A 26,423-nucleotide genomic window follows, 5' to 3' on the forward strand; every position below is an offset into this window, starting at 1 on the left:
GTATGGTATTTAGACATCTAGTAACACACACATACACACACTGTGATTTTCTGCCGGGAGGGTTGTCCAATGAAAATAAAGCCAGCATCTACTCTAGTCTCCATTCAGAGCAGGGAGGCTCAGTGGACACAAGCCCCAGACAGATGCACAGACACGCTGCCCCGCATCACTGGGCATGGCCCTGTACTCTCCAAGGCCAAGGCCTCTGTTGTTTCAAGAATTCTAGGTTGGCTTGACCACCGTCATCACCACTCTGCTCAAAACCCGACAACTACTTGTACTTCAGAAGGCAATGACCTACTGTATTCAGCAATCAGTACATGCAGCTAGCCTAAACAAGGCCACTCTCCCAGACAACTGACATTTTTTTCTAGATTCACATCACACACAGTAGCGATGTGCATGCTGGAGAGTTTTAAGTAAAGTAAAAGTTGCAATACCACAATATAAAATACTACAAATACATTTAGTTTTCAAAGTTTTACTAAAGTAAAACAATAATCAAAAGTAATGTTACCTTGTGTGTATAGTGTTTATGAGGCATCATATTTGATAACCTCATGATATCTTTACTGTACATACAGTTTATTCTGAAATGTACAGTAGTCAAATTTGAGTAAGCAGCAGATACTCAAGTAAAATATATATAGTTTACTTCAAAAATGCACTCAATTGCAGTATTTGAGGAAGTGTACATGTGTGCAGTGCTTTACTGCTTTGCACTGCAATTTTCCAGAAATTAATTGTTAATCAAACATTCCAACTGCAACAACATTCATTCATCTACATTGTAGACAGGAGTCAGGCGTTAAACTGCCCGCCTTACAATTATAAGCCTGAGCCAAAGCCACCCCTAACTACATGGTTGTTCTTAAATTAAGGCCCATCCAACATGTAATGATATGACATCCAACTTTCAATTGGCCATATAGAGATCATACAATGGTTATTCCTGTGGATTATTTTTAATCAGTACAGAACAGTGTTTACTAAATGAAACCAGAGTACAGAGTATAAATTGTTCATTATTGTTGGTGCGGTGGCACAATAGTGCTGTGTGTTTTTTGTTGTTGTGGAGTGCCAGTGTGATTTAAAGCTGCTGACAGCACCAGACGCTTACACTGCACTAGGCTCCTGCTGTCTCTCGTCCTCTATCATTTGTATCGATGGATATAGTCTGTCTGCTTGCCTGACAGCCAATCTCTACTTCTCTTCTCTTCCTTCCCGTTCCTCCATCCCCAACCACCGCTCTGTACTCCTCCTCTCTCTGTTTCTAGCATTCCCCCATCGGCTTCTCTTCTGTTTCAGGCTTTCACAAACATCCATGAGATTTAAAGATTTTTTATTTAAATTTTTTTTACTGATGACTACACCTCATATTTTTACACTAACAAATTCAGTTACATTTCAGATATTCTGCAGATTGTTTAACCTTTTTGCCCATAAATCTCAGGTAAATAAAGTCACTTGCATTAAAGCATTCACATTTTTGGTAAAGAAAAACAAATCAATACAAATATATGAAGTATACTATGGTTCAGGCAGACCGAGCTGTGATTGAAACTTTGGAATTGTTAATGTGTTTGCTAAATACATACAACCTAAGACTAAACATAAGACTACAAAGCCCTAAATAAGGCTAGTAGCTTCACATTCAGGACGTTAAAACGTTTTAATGGTGATGTCTTATTCCTGATGAACCAGTAGGGTTTGCCTTATGCTACAAAGAGACAATTCCATTTAGTTTAATTTCACTTAATTTAATGATTAAATGTTGCTTTCTAACGTATTTGGAATCTATTTTTGTTGATTCATTTTGAAGTTAAGTTTGCTGCCCTTGGATAAGTGTACCATAAGGCATGCATGTTAATATGTATTAGGATTAGGGGGATATTGTGATCAGGATTTTGCTTTGTATTATTAAGAGAGAAGGGCAGAGAAATTTGAAATTGGGTTGGAATTAGAAAAGGATGTTTACATCCAGACATGAACAGAAAACAACAGAACAGTGGAGATGCTTGACCAGTTTAACACCAGAGTTCATTGACCTAGAGTGGTAACATTACAGGCCGATACGTATGTAGATTTTCTCTCAGCCTCTCGCTCTGTGTGTATGTGTGTGTGTGTGTGTGTGTGCGCGAGAGAAAGAGAGAGAGAGAGAGACAGTGAGAGGCTGAAAGAAAATAAGAGAGTGATAGAGAGAGGCCCCAAACAGTACCTGTGTATAGAAAAATCCTTCAGTGCAGCACCTGTGTCTGCAGAGAGATCTAGCAGCGCGCTGTGCACCCTTGTTACAGAACACTGTTGGGATGTTGATGTTTTGCTTGATTCACAACACATCTTCAGGAGACTAGTTTTTCATTGATAGGCTATTTACAACTTGTATGATTTTTTATTTATTTTTTTATTGTGTAATTATTGTACAGTTTCTGTAGGGATAAACCCATACCCTCTTGGTTATTAAATAGCATACCTTTACCTGTGAGTATACACTGTGCATTCAGATCATTCACTTAAGTAAAAGTAAAAACATCACCATGTAAAAATCAATTAAAACAATAATAAACAATTAAAAAAGTCCCAAGTACAGCTATTATCAACAAAGTCATCACAAAAGCATCAACAAGTAAAAGTACTGTTAATGCAGAATTTTCCCCATTCAGATGGTTTGCTAGTAAGCATCTTATATTATTACATTTAACGTGTATGCAGACTTTCGATGTGGCAGCTTTGTCAAGCTATTTTTTTTTCTACTTTATCAGATGTTGAATCTGTAAGAAAAGCGGATACTTCTCTTTAGTGAAATCTAAATTTGGAAATTGTCTATTGTCAGAGAAAGGTAGTAGAGTCATACAGATAGTATGACAAATAATTGTCATTGTTCAGTTTTTCAGTGTGTGCAGATGTGCTGCTAACCTGCAGTATATTTATATCTGGTGTGATGTGTGGAAGTATGAAGTAGGCTAGAATCAAATGGAAATAGTCTAGTGCAAGTAAGCCTACCTTGAAATTGTAGCTGCTTTAGTAGAATACTGAATAAATGTAGGCCTACTCACTGTAGCTGCTTTAGTAGAATACTGAATAAATGTAGGCCTACTTACTGTAGCTGCTTTTCGGTACAGTATAGTGAATCTATCTATCTATCTATCTATCTATCTATCTATCTATCTATCTATCTATCTATCTATATATCTATCTATCTATCTATCATCGGACTGAGTCATGTTTCCTTGAGTTACATTGAAAAAAACATGACCAATTGTAATGTCCCCGGTCCCCAAACGGGTTTTTGAACAAGCGACCTATCCTCGGCCCTCTCCGGCTCTTTCCGTTGATGTTGATGGTGGGTTCGTCACCGCCTCTCTCAGACTGCTTTATGTCTGGCAGCAGAGACCATGCGCGGTCGCCATATTACGGAGCACCCCTCCCCTTCAGTCCCGTCACAGCACAGAGCCACAGCAGCGTTGCAGGAGGCTACATACACTGAACAACGCTACCGCTGGGAAGGACCAGTGATACAGCAAAACCAAGACTAAAACGAGGATTCAGTGGAATGGATTAAACATTTGTGCGCCGCTATTAAGTGATTGTATTTGGTTTTACATCGCAGTGCACCGGATGAAAGGTTGCTTGTTTACTTTTCCTTTCCTTTGAACAAATTCAGCAGCTAAAACGACTCGCTATAGTCTGTGTTTAGCTAGCCGGGGATGGAGACAGGCGGCTAGCTAGCGGACGTTACTCCTCTGCCAGGCTAGTATCTAATATAAGGCTAACTTACTTAGCAGCTGTCGTGATTTTAGTACGAGTGGCAATTGCAGCATATTTTCTTATTACAAAACCCACAAAATGTTAGCTTGTGCTTAACAAAGGCGCAAACGGATAACACTGGCGGTTATCCGGTGAATTAAAATTGGCATCAGCTGACGTTAGCTCGCTAGCTGATCAGCAAGCGGCCACTAGCCTCTTTTGCCTCGCTACCTGTCATCGGAGAACACTGACTCGTGTATGAGAGGCTATAAATTACATATTGGCACAACTTTGCCTCATATTGGACAACTGGTTTAATATTTATTTTTTGATCGTGTTGTCTGTTGATCGTATTTTAGTCAAAACGGCGCCGTTAACGAACTGCAACCTTATTGCATACTGTCAGAGACCAACTTCCGCCCGGATTCTCTCGAAATGCATCATCCGGACCCTGCAGGAGACTCTGGCAGTGTTAGAAAGATGGCGCACCCGGCTGTCTTTCACAGAAGGGGTAGCAACACAGGCAGCGGGAGCGGCTCCACGCTGTCAACACCGGCAAGCCCAGTGGTCAATAACAGCCACGTCCCAGCCGATGATTATCAACCCTCCCTGTTGATCCAGTGCCAACCTCCTGCTGGTTCATCCTCCCCAGGTCCTCATCATATTCCACCCCACAGCCTGAATCTGCATTCCCAGCCCCAGCCCACACAGTCGACTGGAGCTCAGATAAAAAAGAAGAGTGGTTTCCAGATCACAAGTGTGACTCCAGCACAAATATCTGTGAGTACCAACAACAGTATTGCTGAGGACACAGAAAGCTATGATGACCTGGATGAGTCCCACACAGAGGATCTCTCTTCTTCTGAAATCCTGGATGTGTCCCTCTCCCGAGCTAATGACATAGGTGGAGCAGAGAGAAGCTCTTCGGAGGAGACGCTGAATCATTTCCATGAGGCAGAGACTCCTGGAGCTGTCTCCCCCAACCAGCCTTCACACCCCCATTCCCTGAACCAGGCTCAACAGCATGGCGGGGCAATGGTGAACGGGACTGTGCACCATCAACACCCTCATCATCCTAACCATGCCCAGGTCTACTCTCTAACCTCTGGACCTGGGAGCACTCAATCTGCCCTCACTTCTGGAGCTTTACCTTGTGTCACCCAGAAAATGCCTTCTAACGTGGGGGTCCCTCAAGAGAATGTTTCCCAGGCTGCCCCTCTAAGTATTGTTGCTCAGCCTGTTGGGGTTGTGACCCCTGGATCTGTCTCTGGAATGCACAGCTCTGCTACGGGCACTACGGTTAGCATAGTTAATCCCCAGACCAGCACTGTTAGTAATGTGAATATGTTGAGCTCTACCAACGTGCCTGTGAGAGGGGGACTCAGCATGAACGCTAGCAGTGGTGGCTTTTCTCTCAATGTGATAAGCGGCAGTGGGGGGAGCGGAGGTGGTGCTGTGGCAGCTGGGGGTAACCCTATAACCACCACTAATGTCAGCTTGATCCAGCAACAACAAAATATCAACTCCAACATCACTATGACTACAACTACTGCTGCTGCTGTCCGTGCCTCTGGAGGGATTGGACTCTCCAGTGGGATCCAGGGAAGAGTTGGATCTGCTGTGCTGCAGCCTGTGAGTGCCCCTGTCACAGCTGTGGCCACAGCCCCTGTACCAACCCCTCTTGCCCAGCCTGCCCCAGCTGCAGCCCCTGCAGTGGCTACCACCAGTTCTCGCTTCAGGGTGGTGAAGCTGGACTCCAGCTCTGAACCCTTTAAGAAAGGAAGATGGACATGCACTGAATTCTATGACAAGGAGACCCCAGCTTCTGCTCCCAGCTCCTCTGCATCTGATACTGGGTCTCTCAGCATGCGCCAGTTTGTCTATGAGAGCTTTGCTGGGGCCTCAGAGAGGGAAAGCACAAGTGGTAGTTCTGTGAGTAGCGCTATGAGTACATTGAGCCATTATACCGAGAGTGTGTGCAGTGGAGAGGCAGGGGGACCCACAGTACAACAGCATACCCAGGATTATGCCTCCCCTCCTCAGGGCTTTCAAGGAATCCTCCCCAGTGGCTCAAGCATGGGAGTGCCCCAACCTCACCTGCACCCCCAGGATATTACCCATTCACATGTGAAGACTACTGTGGCCCCCTCGGCCCCTACTAACATTCATCAGCCTGCTCCCATGCAAGGCCGCCACACCGCTAGTGGGCTCCCTACGTCGGCTCAGCAGCTCACTTATGCCCAGGCAGTTGCTAATCAATCCTCAGGCTCCACACATGGCCTTGTGGGTGTTCAGCAGCAGCAGCAGCAGCAGCAGCAGCAGCAGGTAAGCTATGCTACCCTGCCACAGCAACCACCTGCTACCACCCAAGTAGCCCCAGTGCAGGTGAGGGCACCTGACTACACCCATTCACACCAAGGTATCCCACAGGCTGCTGCTTCTCAACCTCTGTCAAACCAAGTTGGATCAGCTCCCTCCGGGTCAGCTAATGGAGCATGTCAGATGATAGGAGGCCCGCAGCAGTCACAGGCACTCGTTCAAACACAGCTCCAGCAGCCCTCGGCCCTTCAGGCTACCCCCTCCAGTATGACCCCTCATGTTGGAGTAGCAGGTCTTGGCCAGCAGCCTCAGAATCACCCAGGCCATCTGGATTGCCAGCAGCAGACACCACAGTCACTCCCAACACAAATCCAAAACCAGGGCCTGGGCACCCAGCTGCCCTCAACAGTCCACCAGAGCCAAGTGTCTGCATCAAGTGTGCCTCCTCCCAACCCTCAGAGCGCTCCACAGGCCCAGCCCCAAGCCCACAACACTGGGAATAGTGGTAGAATGCCCCCACAGGGTGTTTCACAGAGCCAACTGTCTATTGTTAGCTCTTCCCAGGACAACAGCAGTGCCCAGGCCCTGGCTCATGCTGCCCAGGCCAGTGCCCTCTATGCTAGTCTGCCCACTTTCACCACCACTCAGCTACAGGACGCCCAGCGGCTGCTCCTCCAGCACCAGTCGGCTTTGTTGGGGCTGCCCAAGCTGTCCGGAGGGGAGGATGGATTTGGATCCAGCACTGGCCAGTGTAATGAAGCTGAGGGCATCACCGCTACCGCCAGTGCCTTAACTGCATCAGCTGGTCTCAAAACTGCAGATGGAGAGGAGGATGGGTAAGAGATTCTATTTCCTTAATTGTTTTGTTTATATTTATTTGTTTGGTTGTAACCACATTTCGGAACATTGCCAAACATTTTAGCACAAGTCGGAATATCCAAGTAGATTTCTGAGATATGTCCTGTTAAATGTGTGTTGGTACACCAACTCAGCATTCCGAGTCTTGTGTGTGTGAAACTGGAGGATTTCACTGGTTGCTGTGGCAGCTGTGAGGGAAGAAAAGTGTTGTTGTTTTCCTAGATAGCCAGCAGACCGTTGCCAGGCTGCCACAGTCTGTATGTCTTCTGTCAGTGGGACACAGTGCAGGGCTCAGCTGGATGTGACGTCTACTGTCTTTATCAAGTGGCTGCAGTGATTCAACATTTTACCTAGCCTGACTCCTGACTGTCTTCCTTACAGGGCTCAATTTCTGCTGGGTGCACATTTCGCCACACACACTCTCTCAGCACATTTGTTGTTGAAAAGCAGGAAACAAGGTGGCGGCTGTGTGATTATTTAATTATTTTATGTATAGCTTTTCTGTTTAACAAACCAGAAAAAAGCACAGAACACAACAAAGTAACCCGCCCATAGAAAAGCAAAAAACAATAACGATAGACTAACAATAAAGGGGTTGAATGAAAAAGAACATATTGTAACCAAGTATGAATACATCATATATACAAATAGAAGATGTAAAAAAGGGGTTGCTCTTTCAAGAAACGATAAAACCAGTTGACACAGTCACCAAGTTAAAATAACTGTATTGAACAGTCTTACGATGTAGGTAGTGCAACATTTTTTAGATGAAAGCCCCAGTACACGGGTCTAGTACAGTATCACAGTCATAAACATTGGAGTGGCAGGCAGAGATATCTGACCAATATCTGTGTGATTATTTAGTTAGCGAAAGAACAGAAGGTAACTACACATGTGATACAAATGATAGTCAAATTCTGCAGATGAGAGAAGACATCAGACCATACTTAATTTTGTTTTACAGCCCATCTCTCAAAGCAGGGTTTAAAAAGACACTACTATCGTTCGATGAGCTCATGAGGAACAGATGGTGGTTTTCTTGTTGACATAAAAATATAGTGCGGTAGTACTTTTCTTCACTAAAAGCGTATTGATTTTATTAAGAGCTCTCTCTCTCTTTGCTGACTATCTCTTTTTCCTTCAGCTCTTTCTCCTCTAGGCGTTAGTGTGCTAGTGATTTATGCTGTGAACCAGCTGAAAGTCCCGTGGAATGTCCTCCCTACAATAAGTTTTGAGAACTGATTTTGAGGTTGCAGGGGGATTTTAGTCACCCAGCCGCATTAGGAAATTGCCCACATTTCAGTCACTCTTACAATCTTAAGCCCATTTGCGGGATCTCTGAAAATGTTTCAGGTTGTTTTGCATAGCCGAGTTATAATTATAAAGGTAAGTTGATTACTGGACTGGTTTTCAATACTGGGGACGTAACATGGTTGTAATGATGCTAGTTTAGCTCCCGTCTATCTTTATGGGCCAGTTAGATGGATGCTGAAGGATGGCTACTGTTATCACATGACGTTTAACTCCGAGGAATGTGAAATCTATGGGGATCAGGTGGATTATTGTCTTTGATGATAAGTAGCATTCGGGTGAAACCAAAGCCCTTGTTTCAAATGAGAAGATTGTCTTGGGGAATTAGGCTCATTGTTAATTTCTTCGTAGTTTACCTGCTGTCACGCGAATGCAAGTAGGTGACCGTCTGTTTTCTTAGTAATGGGTGGCTGCAACAGGAACTGGCTCAATTTGAAGTACTGACAAACTACACTGCTTAATTGGAGAATACATACATTTAGAAAAGCAAATTGCTCTGCAGAGTTATATGTACATTAATAAAATAAAATGCTAAACCTGAGGAAAAACCTGAATGAATAGGATCATACTGAGCACCCACAGCGTTGAGGCCAAGCTACGTTTTGGTTACTCCTTCACTAAGGAATCTGTTACTCTTACATTGTTATCCATGTAACTATTTGCAATGCTCGGGGAACTTTAGTTGTGTATGTTTTAGTGTATAAAATCTTGTCAGTTCTGTATTGTTTGTAAGTGAGTTGAGCATTAATTTAGCAGTTTACTGCAGATAATAAAAGGCTTGATGTATGAAGTTTTTTTTAAATAACGGTAATATTTTGAGAAAGAAACTGATAATAGGCTATTTTAATAGTAGGCCACCTTTACTTTGGTTTTCAGGTAAAGTCCTTGGGACAAAAATGGGGGAAATATCCTTAATTTGAATAAAATCTAAGTGCGGCTGGGCAACAAACTTTTATTTGTTTGAACAGAATGTTGTGAAATGCTAACAATATATGTTCCTAACATCACAATAGGATTGCACTATATGCAAACGTCCAGTATTATTGAAATATTGCCTTAAATCTCATAGTTGTAACATAGAAGTGACTGAGTATGAATTGCTTTCACTTGCTTGCAAAAAATAATGGCCATTTTGTACAAATAGGTAGTAAAGTATAAGTGATTGCACCTTTGTAAAGTCACTTAACTGACAGCATTTCTAAGACCCAGGACATTTTTCCTTTGCGTACTAATGCCAAGACAGTCCCTCTCATGAATCTATTGTTGTAGAAGTATTTCAAGCATGTTCTGGGGGGGGGGGGGTTCAGTGCCATTACATTTCATATTTATGTGGCATGAACTCCCTCTCATAAATTCCTCTGAGACAGCTATTAAAACGCAGGGTTTCTAGTGTCGGGGGGGTGGGTGGGTGTTGCATTTGCTCTATCCATGACAGTTTATGGATACATTAGTGGGTGCTGGTCATGTGTGTGGATGCGTGCTAGACTGCGGGTTATAATCTCATGATGTGAAACAGTGGTTAGATAAAGAGGTCAAATGTAAAATGTCATGAGCAAAATGTAACTATGCGAAAGCAGCATTTTGTGTTGATGCTTTTGCAGGTTTCCACATGCATCCTTTGGCACGTGAGGATGGTTGCTGTTAAGTGGGTGTGTTGTGTGTGTGGGTGTGTGTTGTGTGTGGTGGTGTTTGTGTGTGTGTGAGTGGTGTAGTGTGTGTGTTGTGTGTGGTGTGTGTGGTGGGTTGTATGTGTTGTGGTGTTGCTGGTGTGTGTGTGTGTGTGTGGTGTGTGTGGTGTGTGTTGTGTTGTGTGTGTGTGTGTGTGTGTGTGTGTGTGTGTGTGTGTGTGTGTGTGTGTGTGTGTGTGTGTGTGTGTTGACGTCTTGTAGTAGTTCTTGTTTCAACTGTTCGGATGGAAGACGGTGTCTGGATGAGAGGTAATGTAGGTCTGGTTAGCAAAGTTGTCTAGCATAGTTCAGTAGGACCTGGGTAGGACTAAAGTTATGGTTTCTGTTACCTTTCATGTAAAACACTTTATTAACAGCTGTTGTCATTGACAAATTGGGTGTTTTTGAGGGTATAACTCTTATAGTTTGTGCTTTTTTTCCAAGTCACACCCAGTATCTCTAAGGTTGACCTTTTTTATTAGTAAGTACATTTGGAAAACAACCCTTGATGATTTGAGATTTTGGTCCAAGCTTAACTACTTTGTTTCTAATTTTTAGTGGTTTCTAGCAGCATGTTAGTACAGTTTGAATGAAGCCATGTTGGTATTAACAAGATATTACATTTATTACAAAACGTCTTGGAATAATAAAGCGATTATTTAGTCAAGCATTTTTTTGTGATAAAAATCTGTTACAGGCAAAGATGGACAATATCACCACTTAAACATATTTGGATCAAAGCCAACGGCCAATGTTCTTTTTTTTTAACTTCTTTTTTGGGGAAATTACATGTATGTGCCTGACAAACAGGAATGCATTTATTTTTCCAGCTAGTCTCAGAAGTCAAAAGCGTTCAACACCAGTACTGTGTTGAACGCAAGAATTAGAAGTATGGTTGTTCTGACTAATAACAGCACTTTGTTAAATAAAAAATAAAAATAAAAAAAACACCACCAAAGGTGGTTGCATTGGTGTGTTACTTCAGCCACTATGAATGTAGACTTTACGGTGCCATTTACAATGCATTCTGGCAATATTTTAGCCATGTAGAACTTTTTTTTGCCATATTTACCTGCATCCTTTTGGCCGAAGCCCCTGCTGTGCCAACGCAATGGTCTCATTGAAATGAATGAGGATGCTGCAACACAGCGCTATTGTTGGTCTGAACACAGCCAAGGCTCGGGGGAATGTGGCTCTGGCTGGCAGTATGATGGCTATCTCTGCTGCTGGCTGTTTTGAATGTAATCTTGCCCCTGGCAGTGCAGGGAGCCAGTGTGTGCTGGGCCTGTTGCTCATTGTGCGGAGATCAACAAGATCCCCAAAACTCACCACACAGAGAGGAAATGACCCAACCTGACCCAGCCCATCTATGTCAGGTCTACTGAAGCTTGTTGAGAGCACTGAGGACACAGCAGACTGGACCAGATGAAACCAGACTGGGCAGAGTTGTGCATCAGTGTTCCAGCTCTGATAAGTCCCGCCATTGTGTTGATCCACTATTTCCTCCATTAGTGTGCCCGCTCTGTAGATTTCTTTGTATGAGCGTTTGCTTGGGGAAGGTTATACCATAGATTTTGACAAACCTGATGTTGCAGTCTGTCTGTTTCAGGCAAAATTTTCTTTAATGTTTGTTCCCACAGCTGTATGAGTTTAGAGGCAACACTGTCATTTTTTCAGGCCAAACCCACATTTGCCATCCTATTGAGTGACATAGGTATCCTGATATATCATAGATGGTTTCCTTCCAATAAATTCAATAAAAATATGCAAAATGGTGTAATACCACAGCGTATACTCATATACTGCATTACTGCACAGCACAGATGGTTCTGAACATAGCAAAGTCTTACATGGGGTTGACTTAATTTTGAAGGCAGTTAGAATGAATTCCAATAGTGACCAGTTTTAACATTTAGAAAATGTTTAAAAATGATGATGAAAAGTAATATTTCATATATCTTTGATATGCTGACAGTCGTTCCTAGCGTCGCTTGGTCCATTTTCTCATGTGAATCTGTGATTTTGTAATTTTCATTTGCGTGTAGCAAAACAGAATGTGTCAATGATGCGCTCCATGTGCTGATTATTAACAACCTTACTTGGGCATTTATGTTCATTGGTCACTCCAAAAAAGGCATTTATCAAAGGCTGCTAAATCCAAATGATGAGAATGGTTTACCTTCTATATGTCATGACAAACACGCAAACTCAATCAGCATCAATATTGTTCCAGTGTTTGGCTGATGCCTTTTTATATACAGCTCTGGCTTGTCCAGTTGAACCAAAAGTGTTTTCACTAAATGTAAACAGCATTTGTTATTTGTTATGCTGGCTGACGCCCCCCCCCCCCCCCCCCCCCCCCCCCAATTCCCACCACATAGACCAAGCCAGAGAACACCAGAACACAGCAGAGCAGCAACATGCTGTGTATGAGCAAGAGAGGGAGGTCTCCCTACACGCTACTGAATATTTACTATGTCTTTCTAAGCCAAGCGATGAAACCATGAATTGCAGAATGAAACTAATCAAATGAAGACAGTGAGCAGTTTACTGTGTGTTGATGAAATGGAAGTTAATTCAAACCACTTGCATATATGCATATCTGCTATAAATTGCCCTTGTTTTGCCCTTGTTATTTGTATGCTTTGTGCATGCGCTTGATTCCATTTGTCTCCATTCCTCCCCTTTTAGATGGTCTATTTTCCATCAATAAACTGGATTGGTCACTTAAGAGTGAGTGGGAACTCCCTACATGCTATGAATATTTCTTTGTCCTGTCTAAGCCATCGATGGAAAACATGATTGCAGCAGAAACTAACAATAAGACAGTGAGCATTATGGTGTGTTTGATGAATATGAAGTTAATTCAACACACATTGATATATGCATATCTTTATAATTCCTATTTTTCCGTTGTTATTATGTATGCTTTGTAGAATGCTCATTGTATTTATATGTGTACTTCTCCTCTTTTAATGGTTCTATTTTATAATAAAACTAGATTGAAGTCACTTATAGTATGTGTGGTAATAATGGCTCATAATGTGATGATAATGGATTGTGTATTGTTTACTCTGTCATTATGGTAAATTGCCTTCTAATACTATGTATATAACACACATACACATATAACAACAACATTTTATATATATATTGTGTGTTATGTATGTGTTATATATATATATATATGTGTATGTGTGTGTGTACATACAGACATTATGCCATGTTTAAAAACTGCTCCTGCTGTTTTCATTTGGTTCTTTTTGTACCTGTACAATACTGGCAGAAGCACTTCAGATTCCTGCATCAATGATTACTTGTTTATTTATTGTCTTTCCACTGAGAGGGTCTGTAGTGCATCAAAATCAATACTGGTCATCACAATAAAATCACACCCAAAATGGGTTGTCCCGTTGGGTTCTTGAGAGGTGCAGTGTTTGCCTCTCAGTTTCTTGTGTGAATAAGACAGTTTGGAGCCCTGAAAAGAAAACACATTAACCAAAATAGATATTTTTGTAAAAAAGGAGTCACTTATTAATTCAGGAGAACTTAAACATTATAATCCCTCGTAGATTGTTTGGTTTGGTGCTTGACGCTAACGTTTTACAGCAACATTGTCAAGTTTTGACCTTATGCTAATAGCGACACATAGCTTTAGGAATCTATAAAAGTTAATAATCACTGTAGATGGACACTGTACTTCCTATAGTCATTTGAAGTGTTTGCTATGTACAGTACTTCACTGATGCTCACCAGTTTAATATCTATGGTAAACAAAAGTTCATGTACTCATGAGAACAGAGAGACATTTTGTTTTCTCAACTCTGGTACAAAGATTGAAACAGGATTGACTCCAGATCCTTGATGAAATAGTGCTGTCTTGTTAACATGGGGTTTGAACAGTTAAAATAAGTGCAAGTAGAAGACACTTGCTTTAGCTATGTGTTGTTGAAATGTACTTAGTATCAAAGAAATAGGTGTTCTCATCATTTGTTGGAGAAGCCAGCTCTTTTGTGGTAATTATTGACCATTGTCGCTCGTGTGGCATAATATTTATGTAATGTTTGACTGTTGATGGGTTTTATGTTCAGCCACTTTTTTTTAAGGCTTTAGTGGGCTGTCACTGTCATCCCCCTAAACATGCAGGCAATGTGCTGAATCATGGCGGACATTCCTGTGGTCAGAACACTGTTCAGTCAGCTTCAGGAATCTCTCTCTCTCTCTCTCTCTCTCTCTCTCTCTCTCTTCTCTCTCCTCATCCTCCTCTACTCCTCACTCACTCACTTCACTCACTCCTCCTCACTCCCTCACTCCTCACTCACTCTACTCACTCCTCACTCCCTCACTCACTCACACACACACACACACACACCACACACACCACACATACATATAAACAAATACTGTGCATGTCCCTCAAAACGTTATTTTGCCTTATATTGTGACAGAAGACATATTTAGCGGCTAGCCATGCTTTTATATACTTCCATCTTCCCCTAATAAAAAAGGAAGCTTCCTGTCCTCAGTGTAGGCAGTGAAGCTTGGTATGCACTCTCTCATTCACACAATTAGAGAGTGCAGTGGATGACTTTGCAATCAATCAATCAATCATTACTACATGTCAAAAAGGCAGGAAGTTCAGAAGGAAAGGTAAGTGCAGACAACTGCACGATTATGGCCAAAATGATAATCACGGTTATTTTGATAAAAATTTTGATCGCGATTATTTGTTGATTTTAACCAAAACAAATTTTATTGTCAAATAGGCTATTTATAACTGCGAGAGGGAGTGTGATGGACGCTACTCACAGAGAGACAGCTGATCATTACCGGTCGAATGGCGGATACACGTCGTGTGTATGAAATGTCTGTATCTTCACTGCGCTGCATTTTTATGAACTATGATATTCTGGCCATGGGTCACATCTCTGGTCCTGGTCCAGCAGACTCCGTCTCACACGCTATTACTCTACCAACTGAAGTTAGCTGCATTCAATAACTTCTGTGTTCTTCGCTGTGGCGGCCGCGATAGCAGAGTTACCCGCGGAAACACTGGTACAAATACAGGTTTGCCCCTCATACTTAACAATATACAGCTGTGTTAATAAAAAATTTAAACTGTAGACAAATGTCAGAAGTGTGGACCGGCACCGCTGAGTAAGAGGAGAGAGAGTAGGACGAGAGAGCGTAGAAAGATCCAACACAGGCACGGCTTTACAGACGAAATGGGTCATGTAACGCAAAATTAAACCATATCCATATAAACAGCATTGCAGCGGATGCGAGGACATTAGCACCGGTGCGTCCTAGAGGAGCTAACAGCTAACAGACGCTACTAGCTAACAGCTAACAGACGCTAACTAGCACTGGTCACTGCTGTTGTCTGAAAAACCACAGACGGAACAAAGTGTTGCGTTTACTGGTAAACTGGTATACCTTAAGACGTATGACCGACTGCTATCTGTTGAGTTTTCCTCCCGTTACTCTGTCCTCTGGGATGTCTACATCTAGAAACTTAGCTGCGCGGTGCAGGGAACTACTCTGACAGGCTCATGAGCAGACGGCTTTACGGAGCGGTAGATTGGCTTTGCAAAAAACCCAGAGCGTTCTATGAAATGACGCTTAAAAAAAATAAGTCGCTCGATCACGCAAATTTGATCGTGGGAAGTCAAAATCGTGATCGCGATTAAAATTAGATTAATTTTGCAGCCCTAACTTCTGTTATACCAAACTTTAACTTACAGCAATTGTTTGAAGTGCCCATATTATGGAAAAAATCACTTTTCTGGGAGTTGGGGTGTTACTTAGTGTTTTTGGTGCCTCCACACACATACAAACTTGGAAAAAACAACTATGCTGTTTTGAGTGAGATACGGTTTATGAATGTCCTGTGCCTTCAGTCTCCGGGTGAGCTGCTCTGCTCACTAATAATCTGCACGGCTTTCTACGTAACCAGCCGAGACAAGGTGGCTAACTGTAGCATGCTAGCTCATTCTCAATGGCAAACAAGTGCGCCCTTGTTTAGAAGAAGTCTCTCAGCTGCAACAATTGAAAACAAACAACTGGCAGTTTGGGAAATGTGCTTTAACTATTTAAGAGGGTGAGACAAGAAGATCATATCAATGTCTTTGCAAAGCAGCAGTTGGGGCAGGGTTAGCATAGTTAAGCAAAAAAAACTGAGCTGATGGAAATGGCTAGCCTGGCTTATCACAGTTTCCTGCTGAAATATTAGAACCAGTCTGATGATCATCATGTAGTGTCCTAGGGGTAACTATTGATTTATGTGGTTTGCTAAGGTCGTTAGAGCCTCATTGTTTCAGCCTGGTTTCGACTTGGCTGTGATGACGTGAGAGCTCTATGTGAGAGTCTTTTCCCATAGGGGTTGATATTCATTCGCTCTTGCTTTGTGTGAGCTAATCCCTTTCTCTATGCTCTATGTCTGAATGAGGAAAGCTGCTGGAGGGAAGGGTTGAAGTTTTTTTTAATTATGTTTTCCTTTCAGTAGCCCAGCCAGCTGCCCCTTAATAACACAAATAAAGCACAGAGACACTTGGCTCATTTATTATGTGTGTCCAGTACTTAATGTCTGTGTACTGTACTCGTTTGCCATATATTGTTATTTAAGTAACTAGCACAAATACACTTGCTCCTGTTTTGTTGGTGAGCTTTCTACGTTTGTGTGTGCCAGACAGTTTTTTAAAATAACATTTCATCTTTTCAATGTTGTATTTAATACTGTTTTGAAGCAGACTGAATGTTCAGTACTGTTTGCAGTCCAGCTCACTCGCACTTCTCTGTGGAATAACCAAAAGTCGAAGGTCACACGAAACATTATCTTTAAATAATTTGATGCTAGAATAACGTTCTAGCATTCCTCATATTTCCTTTGGTTTCCATTGGTGCAGTCAATGTAGCATCAATGCCATCTATAAAAGTACCACTGTACTTGTTGTAGTGTTGTACTACCCCCTGCTGGTTGGCAAGCTGTGAACTGCCACACCGGGCTCATCATATACTGTATGTGGGTCATGTGACTGCTGTTTTTAGGCTTAAATTAACCAATTTGCCAAGCCCTATATGTATTAGCATTGACGTGTCAAGGAGAGTGCTGGAGTACACTCCTCAATGCTCATTTCAGCATGCTAGCCTCAATGCTGGGAGGGGAAAGTGAAGCAACAGTATATTTTCTTATAAGCATTTTATAAGAAAATATAAGGACTTAGGAATTTGAATTTTCTACTTGCTTAATGTCTTGGCAGATTAACTTTTAATCATATTAGGCCCAATTCCATCATCATTTGTGTTAGTCTTTTGCACATCTTTTTATGTAGCTAATGTTTTTTTATTTTTTCTAAACCTTAAAAATTAACTTTTATATTTTTTGAGGATTGCATGAAATAGGTTCATCACTGTACAATATAGAAAAGTAATGTGCACCCAGGGCTGCTGGGAGGTACTGATCACTGTAAGTAGACTTGAAAGTACAAAAAACGTGTTGCACACTCTGGCTCTTTATGCATTTCTCTAAATATTTTGATGATGTTTCGGCCCCTAGGCCTTCTTCAAAATCAACAATCAAAGTCAGACACATTCACTGATGTTACATAGGCCACACCCTTGTCACAAATCTGATGGGGATTAATCATATTGCACCATTAGGATAAGAAACCACCATATACATACAGTATAGTGATCTTAACTTTATATTGTTTAAATGTACATAAATATTAAACAATTCTAGTTGTTATGTGTTAGAAAAATTATCCCCTACACTTAAAATACAGAGATGAACTGAAGAGCAAATTCTGCAGTGTCCACTTACACATTGAAACTCCCCTCCCATCTCCATGCCTTGAACAGCTGTACTATATGAAAAGCAATTAAACACAACCTGACATATGAAAGGGAGTGAAGGGAAGTCAAGCCAGGTTTTGGAAGATAGCTTTGAATTATGTGACCTTGGGCGCTTCAGAGATTGCTATAAAACACAAAAAGTAAGAGACAGTCAGTTTAACAGTTACATTTTCCAACAATATATAGCACATGTCCATTCATACAGTCCATCACTTTTAATAATTAATTAAAAATGACATTTTGTACTGAGTGGTGCTGCAATAGAAAAGGGAATCTGTTTGAAAAGGTCTATGCATGTGCTTCAGTATCTGAGACTTCTTGAGAATCGGTCATGTGAGATTTATGGAGGTCTCAAAGCAGTTGTACGGTAAAAGTCACATAAATGGTATCCTTGACGTTCCACTTCCGGGATTGCCAATGGAAATTCTGCCAGATTTCACTCATTTAGGCCCAATATCCCTTGCCTCGGGCTTCCTTTGTGTTAGCATTTTAAACTCAGGTGGATTCATGAGGACTATGGTTAACTGCTCCTCAGATCTCTGCATGGTAAATCCAGACAGCTTGCTAGACTGTCTCTCCAATCTGAGTTTTGTGTTGCACGACTTAGACCACTTTTAACCCTTGTGCTGTCATCCCGTCGACCTGCAACTTTGTGTTTTTCTGGGTTGAAATTTCAACATTTTGTTGTTCTTTTTATACACTTTTCTCAGTTTTTTTCCCCTTGCTTTTTTGTAGTTTGTTTTTTTTCAACATTTGTCACTTTTTTTAAACGTTCTTTTCTGATATAGAAAGTTTTTGTAAACTGGTCAAATTTGACCCCAGGACAACACAAAGATTAAACGTACACATGTTCCAGATAAACAAGTTCCTTCCCAAGGCTTTTTTGCAGCGGCATTACGGCTTTTCCGGGTGCTTAAACCACAGCCCGTCTTTCTCCAGCCAGACCTTCCTCCACAGCGTTGCGTTGATGGTTGAAAGCTTGAATAAATTATGGAGGGGGTGGGACTGAAGGTGGGATTTTACCTCTAACTGCCTGGGTGTGAGTGAGTCACAATTGGAAGCAGTGCCGTTCATGAGGGGTCACTCTAGAATTTAAGGAGCCTTGGATTAAAAACAGGCTACTAGTCCCTCTAGTGGCCAATAAAAAACACCACAATATCTCAATGATTTTAAAGGCTTTGCTCAGCCAAGATCTTAATTTTTGGCTTGTTAAAAGTTTATTTTCCAAATAAGTAATACTTTTTATGAATGCACTTCATGAGTTTTCTCTGATTGCAAATAAAGCCAAAATAATGTGATCTTAGTACGGTTAGGTCCCATTGAAGAGACGAGCACATGGGTGAGCAAGATATAATTATACGTGTCACTGCAAAGAAAAACACCCGTTTTATTTTTTCTCTTATGTAGTGAACATTTTACTTTCACTGTACAGTACGTGACCCAGAGAATGTAGTAACACAGGTACACAGCCTATGAAGTAAACCATGCCTCTTTATTATAATACTTATTTTCTTTCTTAATTTAACATAAAATTGACAATAGTACATGTATCCTCGTCAATAAACAAACAAAGCATTAAGCAAAGCAAAAACTGATTAAGTTAGGAAAACAAAATAGTCACTATTGACAAAACTGAGTGGCAAAAAAGTCATCACTGCTTTTGTGCTTACATTTTATTTTAATTGCAACCCCCTTGTCATTTTCGTTTCTATGAACGTGTATAGGGGCACGTGCCAACATCTAACAAAAAGATTAGCTTTAGCTCAACAGTACGTATAACCACATATGTAATCACAGTTTGGCGTATCCAAACAAACCAACAATTACCATCAACAGCCATACCCCTTAGGACCTTAGCTAATGTCAGCAATTAATTGTGATTAAACAAAGAAATAGGGATTACGTAAAAATGTTGTTATTAGACAATTATAACGGGCCCAATCAACCTCCTTTTTTGGGTAATTCCAGATAGATATGAAATCTTACTGGCTTAATGAGGCTTTGTGTGAAAAGCAGTGAGTGACTCGATTGGCTTGTTAGGTCTGAACGTTGATGACATGTCCGGCATTTCTGTTATCAGCAAGGCACAACCAAGCAAAACACATGGGGTATCAAGTTTGGGATTAATTGGTGCCATTCTGCAAAAGGTGAGCAGCACACTTAACATGAATTCAACCCTACAACAGGAGCCTATTCAAGTCTTTTGTGAAAGTTTAATTAGTAAAAAGGCATGCGTTGGCTCTAGCATTTGCCACCAGGTGGCAGCGTACACCAGCCTAGATCTCTGAAGTCTCAATATATCATCTAACAGCCAGTGTGAAAATATATATATTTTTTCCAAAGTAATCAGATGAAGCAATGTTAGTATTTGCCTTTTTTACTATTGAGTCAGCAGTTTTAGTATTTTCCGTCATGTACAGTAAATATTGGGGTAATGTTCACTGTTACAGGAGTAAGGAAGAAAGGTAGTAGATTCAGTAATCAATTCAGTTTTAACCATCAAAGCAAATTTTCTGCAATTGATACAAATGGTAAAGTGCAAAATAGGATGCTTCTCTATTAGCAGTGTAACATAATGTGGCTTCTTGAATTTAAAAAGAACATCTATGATAGAAAGTCTTTTAATTGCTAAATACTATTGCATAATTAACAGTGTGTCATGCTCAGGAGGAATGTTAAGGAACCTAACTGTGGCTGGGAACTTCATCAGTTTTTACTGTTTTGACTAACTATGATCCGCGTTTTATTTCAAGTTTGGTCGAATCCAGGTTATAGGAGGGCAGCGTAATGGTATACTCCTCTTCTGTTTTCAGTCAGAATGGCTACTGATTGTCAACTGAAAAAGCTAGAGAGTGCATGAGGTTGCATCTTATCTAAGGCGGTCCAAAGTGTCAGAAAAGTCCACTGTGGCAGAGAACATAAATCTCCAATTTATTTTACTTAATTCAAGTTAAAGAAAGCTTTTTCAATGGAGAACAGGGGACTTCTGAATTGAACTCTGATTTCCCACCAGAAGATGGCAATGTGGCTTTTAGTTACTCTTTCTGCATACAGTAATAAAATGTGTTGATAGACCATTTGTATCGGACTGTGGAATTTCCTTGTCAGCAAACCTTTCCTCTAGCTGCTTGGTAACTCCGTACAACATACTTTGGCGTTTTTGGTAAGCTCAGAAAGCAATGACCAAGCTGTCCAGATGAAACCTCAGAAATATCATACTCTGTAAGGGTGGCCTTAACAAGTATGCCAGCAGTGTGTAGGGGTGAACACTGTACATGTGAACAGGATTTATTGCAAGATATTCAGCTGATCATTTGTACCAAAACCAAACCAGGCCCGGATAGTATACTGAATATAAGAGCAGAAATATCCAGCAAAGAATCCATCACCTCAGTGAAAGTGGCACGTTGATGGTGAAAGCATCTGTATTGTCCTGCCTGACTATAAAGCTGTGCAGGAGACAACAGTTTGTTTGTTTGTAGCTAAGCTGTGCTTTTGATAGCTTTGCTGTCGTCAGAGAATTAGGCTCTGACGGTGAAGTCATCTTTTGTTAATCCACTCACTGCTCTGTCCTTTTCTCTTCACTTGTAATCTTGCATAAATGTACACACACACACACACACACACACACACATCTGTCTCTCCCCTCCCCCCTCTCTTTCTTTTCTCTCTCACTCTCTCAAATGACACCCTCTGTCTTGATGAGAAGGTAGGGAAATTAGGCTTGCAACGTAATGGCTCTACAGCTATTGATTTGATGAACTCTCCCTGACTGTTACTTTCTCACCGTTACCCTACTGCAAGACAGCAGCTGAACCACAGCTTTAGGACTCATACAGCGTGTGTGTGTGTGTGTGTGTGTGTGTGTGTGTGTGTGTGTGTGTGTGTGTGTGTGTGTGTGTGTGTGTGTGTGTGTGTGTGTGTGTGTGTGTGTGTGTGTGTGTGTGTGTGTGTGTGTGTGGTGTGTGTGTGTGTGTGTGTGTGTGTGTGTGTGTGTGTGTGTGTGTGTGTGTGTGTGTGTGTGTGTTGTGTGTGTGTGTGTGTGTGTGTGGTGTGTGGTGTGTGTGGTGGTGTGCAGCGCGCGCGCCAAATGACCATGCTTCACCCTGACCCCTCAGTCTGTCAACCCAAAGTGAAATAGAGCCGAGCAAAGACACTGCAGCATGGGAGGGATGGCAGAGAACGGCACCGTAAAACAAAGCAAGCAAATTGGAAGGAGGTTTTTCATTGGTTGTAGAATTTCTAAAATATTATATATTTGTAAAGTTGTCTAACAGAAAAAGGGAATATTTCTATTGGGAAGTTTAGGAAGAATACAGGGAACTTTGCAATTAAGCTACTTTATCACATGTACCTGAATATTTTTAGTTTGTACTGCATATCAATAGCTTTATCTTTTTTTTTTTCATTTACATCAGCTGAGCTGTAGTGGAAACTAATGAAAACATGAAGCTTGGTGACACTTCAGAGGTTGGAATAGTGTACATGCAATATATTGATGTAAAATAGACACGTATTGGTTAACGTATATTTCATCTGCTCACAGTTTAAAAAAAAATCAGAGGACTCCTGATGCTGTTAATCTTGTTGGCCAAAAACATCTGTATACAGTATGTTACCAGTGCCTCTGCCCACAACTTGCACTGACCCTGAAAGACCTTTTTGGTCGCGTCAAAGGGAGGTTTGTTGAGATGTAGCTAGCCTACAGGGAGGTGAGAGGGAGATGACTCACTCGTTCTTTTGGTTCGGTGGACTGTTACGCGATAAACAGCCTCCCAGCCAACATTCAAATGAAAGGAGATAAATGTAACATGAGCATAATGAAAGAAAATGAGGACCAATTTGAGTTCAAGACCTCCGTAAGTAAAGTAAGGACTATTTCTAAGATGTAGTTTCATCCATTCCAAAAAAAAACTGTCCAAAGTTGAAAAGAAACCCCCACTGACTTGATAAAGGTCTCTCTGTAAAGACTACAGCACCACATGCATATCTTGTTTTTATTGTAGTGTTGTATATCACAATATTTTCTCATGACTTTCAAAATCCATTACTGACGCCATTGACTATATAGACATAGCTGTGTTATTGTGTAGGGGAAATGTGCATTTTGAATTCACTTATAATACAAAGTAATAAGATGTTATCGCAGTCATTAAATGGGGACTAGTGGTGGGATCTCTATGCACCTCACAATTTGATTCTGATTCATAGGGCTAGGCACCTTGATGCATCCAATTTTTAAATTTCTATATTTTTTTCTCACTGTGTGACTACTTGCTACTTTTAAAACATAGCATATTTGTAATGACCCATTATTCAAATAAACAGAAACATTTACTTCCATTATCTTTTATCAATGCAAGAAACATGAAATGAAATTTTCTTTTTGTGTTCCCAAAGTATTTTAGTTCAGTTACACTGCAAACTGTTGGGGTTGTGCTCGTCACACACACACACACACACACACACACACACACACACACACACACACACCACACACACACACACACACACACACACACACACACACACAACACACACACACACACACTGCAACAGTTGAATTGTGTTCTTTCTACGCAATGCAAATCAACGAATAAGAGACTGATTCTTGCTGTTTGAGTTCACTAAAATATAAAACTGTCTTAACTTATCAGGACATGGACAGCGGGGCTTTTGCTTGTCCGAGCATCAGCACAATAGTGGTTTTTTCGGGTAAAGTACTTAATTATTGCAATGCTAATTTTGCTAACTTCCGCCATCAACAACAGTCCGTGGTAAGGAAAGACACGATTTGTTATAAATCAACCTGTGATTATGGATATATGATACCACAGTCAGCTAATCTCATTCAGTTATAAGACAGCAATACAGTAGTGCATAGAATCTCCATGGTTACCACGCATTGATCGCTTGACGTTTACTCGCGGAGCCTTGTGTCACTGCCCAATCGGAGGCGAGTTCAGATTTGAGTCGCGCATGCTCAGATTTAAACGGTTTACGACATAACTGTCATACTGAAATTTGTGATATTCATTAAATAATAAACTTTTGTCATTGCAAACGATAACAGAAGATGGGAATCATTTCAAAAACGTTTTAGCTATCTACGATTGTTTGATAGCTAACGTTAGCTCAAAACACCATTCAAGTGACAGCATTTGTTGTTTGTTTGCTAGCTTGTAGCTAAGCTAGCAGTCAATTCAAAATGCTAATCTTTGCTTGCGCAAAAAGCTCAAAACAGCATTCAACTGACAACCTTTGTTGTGTTTGATTGCTAGCTTGTAGCCAGTAGTGAACAAACTTGGTTAAGACCATTTTTACTGTATTGACATTACAGAAGTCTTGCATTAGCATCTTAAATGCTACTTGTCACAAATTGACGCACTCGCCTCACATTAAGCAGTGGCACCTTGTCCTTCACACGAGGAGCGTAGTAGACCCCGCGGATCCACGCGACTATGCAGGCAGTGTTGCTCACTGTGTGCAAAGCCCTTTACTTCTATTGTCTGGTCCTCGGAACGCTGTGTGTTCTTAGGCTGCTAATCCTTTTAATGCCAGGTTTCACTCCACATACTCAATCTGTGTGTGTGTGTGTGTGGTGTGTGTGTGTGTGTGTGTGTGTGTGTGTGTGTGTGTGTGTGTGTGTGTGTGGTGTGTGGTGTGTGTGTGTGTGTGTGTGTGTGTGTGTGGTGAACAATGCAGATGGTATTTGTTAAACTATTTACTACAGATAGCATTTGGCAGCAGGAGCATAAGGTCTACCTGCTATACTTAAGGGTCATCGTTTGTGCTATTATCTCAAATCCTTACAAGGATGTTAAAGGACCGCACCTGGGTTTGTTTTTGCATGTAAAGCCAATTTGCTAGACGTGATTTCCCTGTGTGTTTATGTGGCTGGTGCTTGAGGTTGTACGGATAGTCTAGGAGAGCAGCTATGGTGAGTTGCGAGCGATATGTTTGCGTCCATCCTCCTACATTGTATTTTGTAAAAATGCACAAACATGCATCATACATGGTAATGCATTTTTACATTTTTGCATTTTTTTATTGCAAAAAATGTCCTAAATGCACAAATCTGACCCAATGATTGGCTAAACTTATAGTGGAAAGATCAATCAGAACATTAGTGTGACATACAATTAAATGTCTGTCTAAACACAGTGCAATAATACATCTACATCAATCAATCAACAATATTAGAAATATGTATTTGTCTTTGCATCCGTTCTCTGCTGTCCCTGTTTCCGTGACTTTTTGAGTCCGTTCTGTTGCCGAGGCCGTGGATCTGGGCCATTCTGGATCTTGTGTCTCTGGCGGACTTTCTCTCCCTCCTTCTCTACCTCTGCCTCTCTCCCAGTGTGTGTGCCTGTGTTGAGTATAGAGCAAGCACTAAGGACTTGCTGCTGTCAGCCCGAATGCTCCAATAGCACCTCTCTCTCTTACGTATGGAGGCCAAAATGGCCACTCATCATTCCTCCCTTTCCTCTCTGACTGACTCACTCATTAGCTCTCTGTCATTCTCCATAGTCAGGGTGTGACTATGGAAAACCACTGCCAGGGCTTACTGGTAAAGTCTGTGTGTGCTTTCCACTATCAAACTACAGCTCAGCCAAAAGCCTTTACAATTCAACAATTCAATAGACCTCTTTTTTTCATCACTAGGACATGCCAGGCCCCTTTTTTTATTAAGTTCCAATTCCCTCGCTGCTTTACTTAACAGCCTTTAATCAGGTTGGATTGTATTTACTCTGTGATTTTTATAAGGTGATGTTTGCAAAAGTAGAGTAGTGCATTAATTATACATTTTTTACAAAGTAGGCTTTTGTTTATAACATGCACTAATAAATGGGCCCGCTCATGGATGTAAACATTAACTGTACAAACGATTCAGGTAGTATCTTTTTGTTCATTATGCATATCTGTTCTAATGTCGACCATTGTGGATTTTGTAGCTACGCAAAGCTTGACTACATTTTATAAGTCTATTATTTGGCACACGATTTAAAGGAGAAAGTCAGCGTATTTATTTATTTTTTTATACCTGAATCTGGATACTGTACTGTTTATAGGAGAAAAAAAAAAAACGACCAAAATTGGTGCTAGCAAACTGGAGTGGCTGCAGCTAATGGCCAGAGCTCCCAGTTGGCTAAAAGGTCAGTGGTGGGGCCTTTGTGCCTCTTAACAGACACAAAATGCAATCAAAATTTCTGTACAACATACAGGACACTTACATGACAACAAGATGCGTTTTCAACTCAGACATGGCAAAGAAACCGTTTAAATTCCAAGTTTGTACTGTCTCCTACTTCTTTTTCCATCGGTCGCCCAGAAGAGTTGATCACGGAGGTCATGCCTGGGTGATGAAAACATAACGTTTATTTCCCCCTCAAAAATAGGTAATTGATCACTGTAGTGGGTATGACCATATCAGTAACTATGTAACTACAATCTGGAACGGTACATGTGTTTTATCGGTTTTATTTCTTTAATGTTTAATTTCTTATGATGAATTTTGTTGAGGAAAGGAATACGTATACGTATAAAGGTTGTGTAATACAGAGAGACTGACTCGAACGGTAACACTTTAAAGAAAGTGTGAATGTGTAGTGTCAAAAGTCTGAAATCTGAAAATCACGCAAAGAAGGTCGTTAAATAGACGCTAGA

The 26,423-nt window shown here is 41.1% G+C and overlaps 1 protein-coding gene across 2 annotated transcripts in view; it reads left to right on the forward strand.

Moving 5' to 3' along the window:
* Window positions 1-3,389: 3,389 nt before the first annotated feature.
* Window positions 3,390-26,423, forward strand: part of LOC116697974 (TSC22 domain family protein 1) — a 33,497-nt gene continuing 10,463 nt past the window's right edge. The window contains exons 1-2 of one of the 2 annotated variants that reach the window (XM_032529643.1): window positions 3,391-6,216; window positions 6,277-6,902. In XM_032529643.1, coding sequence (XP_032385534.1) covers window positions 4,183-6,216; window positions 6,277-6,902 — 2,660 coding nt within the window. In that variant the 5' untranslated portion in view covers window positions 3,391-4,182. Of the gene's footprint in view, window positions 6,903-26,423 lie in introns of both variants that reach the window. The other variant, XM_032529642.1, reaches the window with a different exon arrangement.

The sequence above is a fragment of the Etheostoma spectabile genome, chromosome 11, assembly GCF_008692095.1.
Source record: "Etheostoma spectabile isolate EspeVRDwgs_2016 chromosome 11, UIUC_Espe_1.0, whole genome shotgun sequence".
NCBI lineage: Eukaryota > Metazoa > Chordata > Actinopteri > Perciformes > Percidae > Etheostoma > Etheostoma spectabile.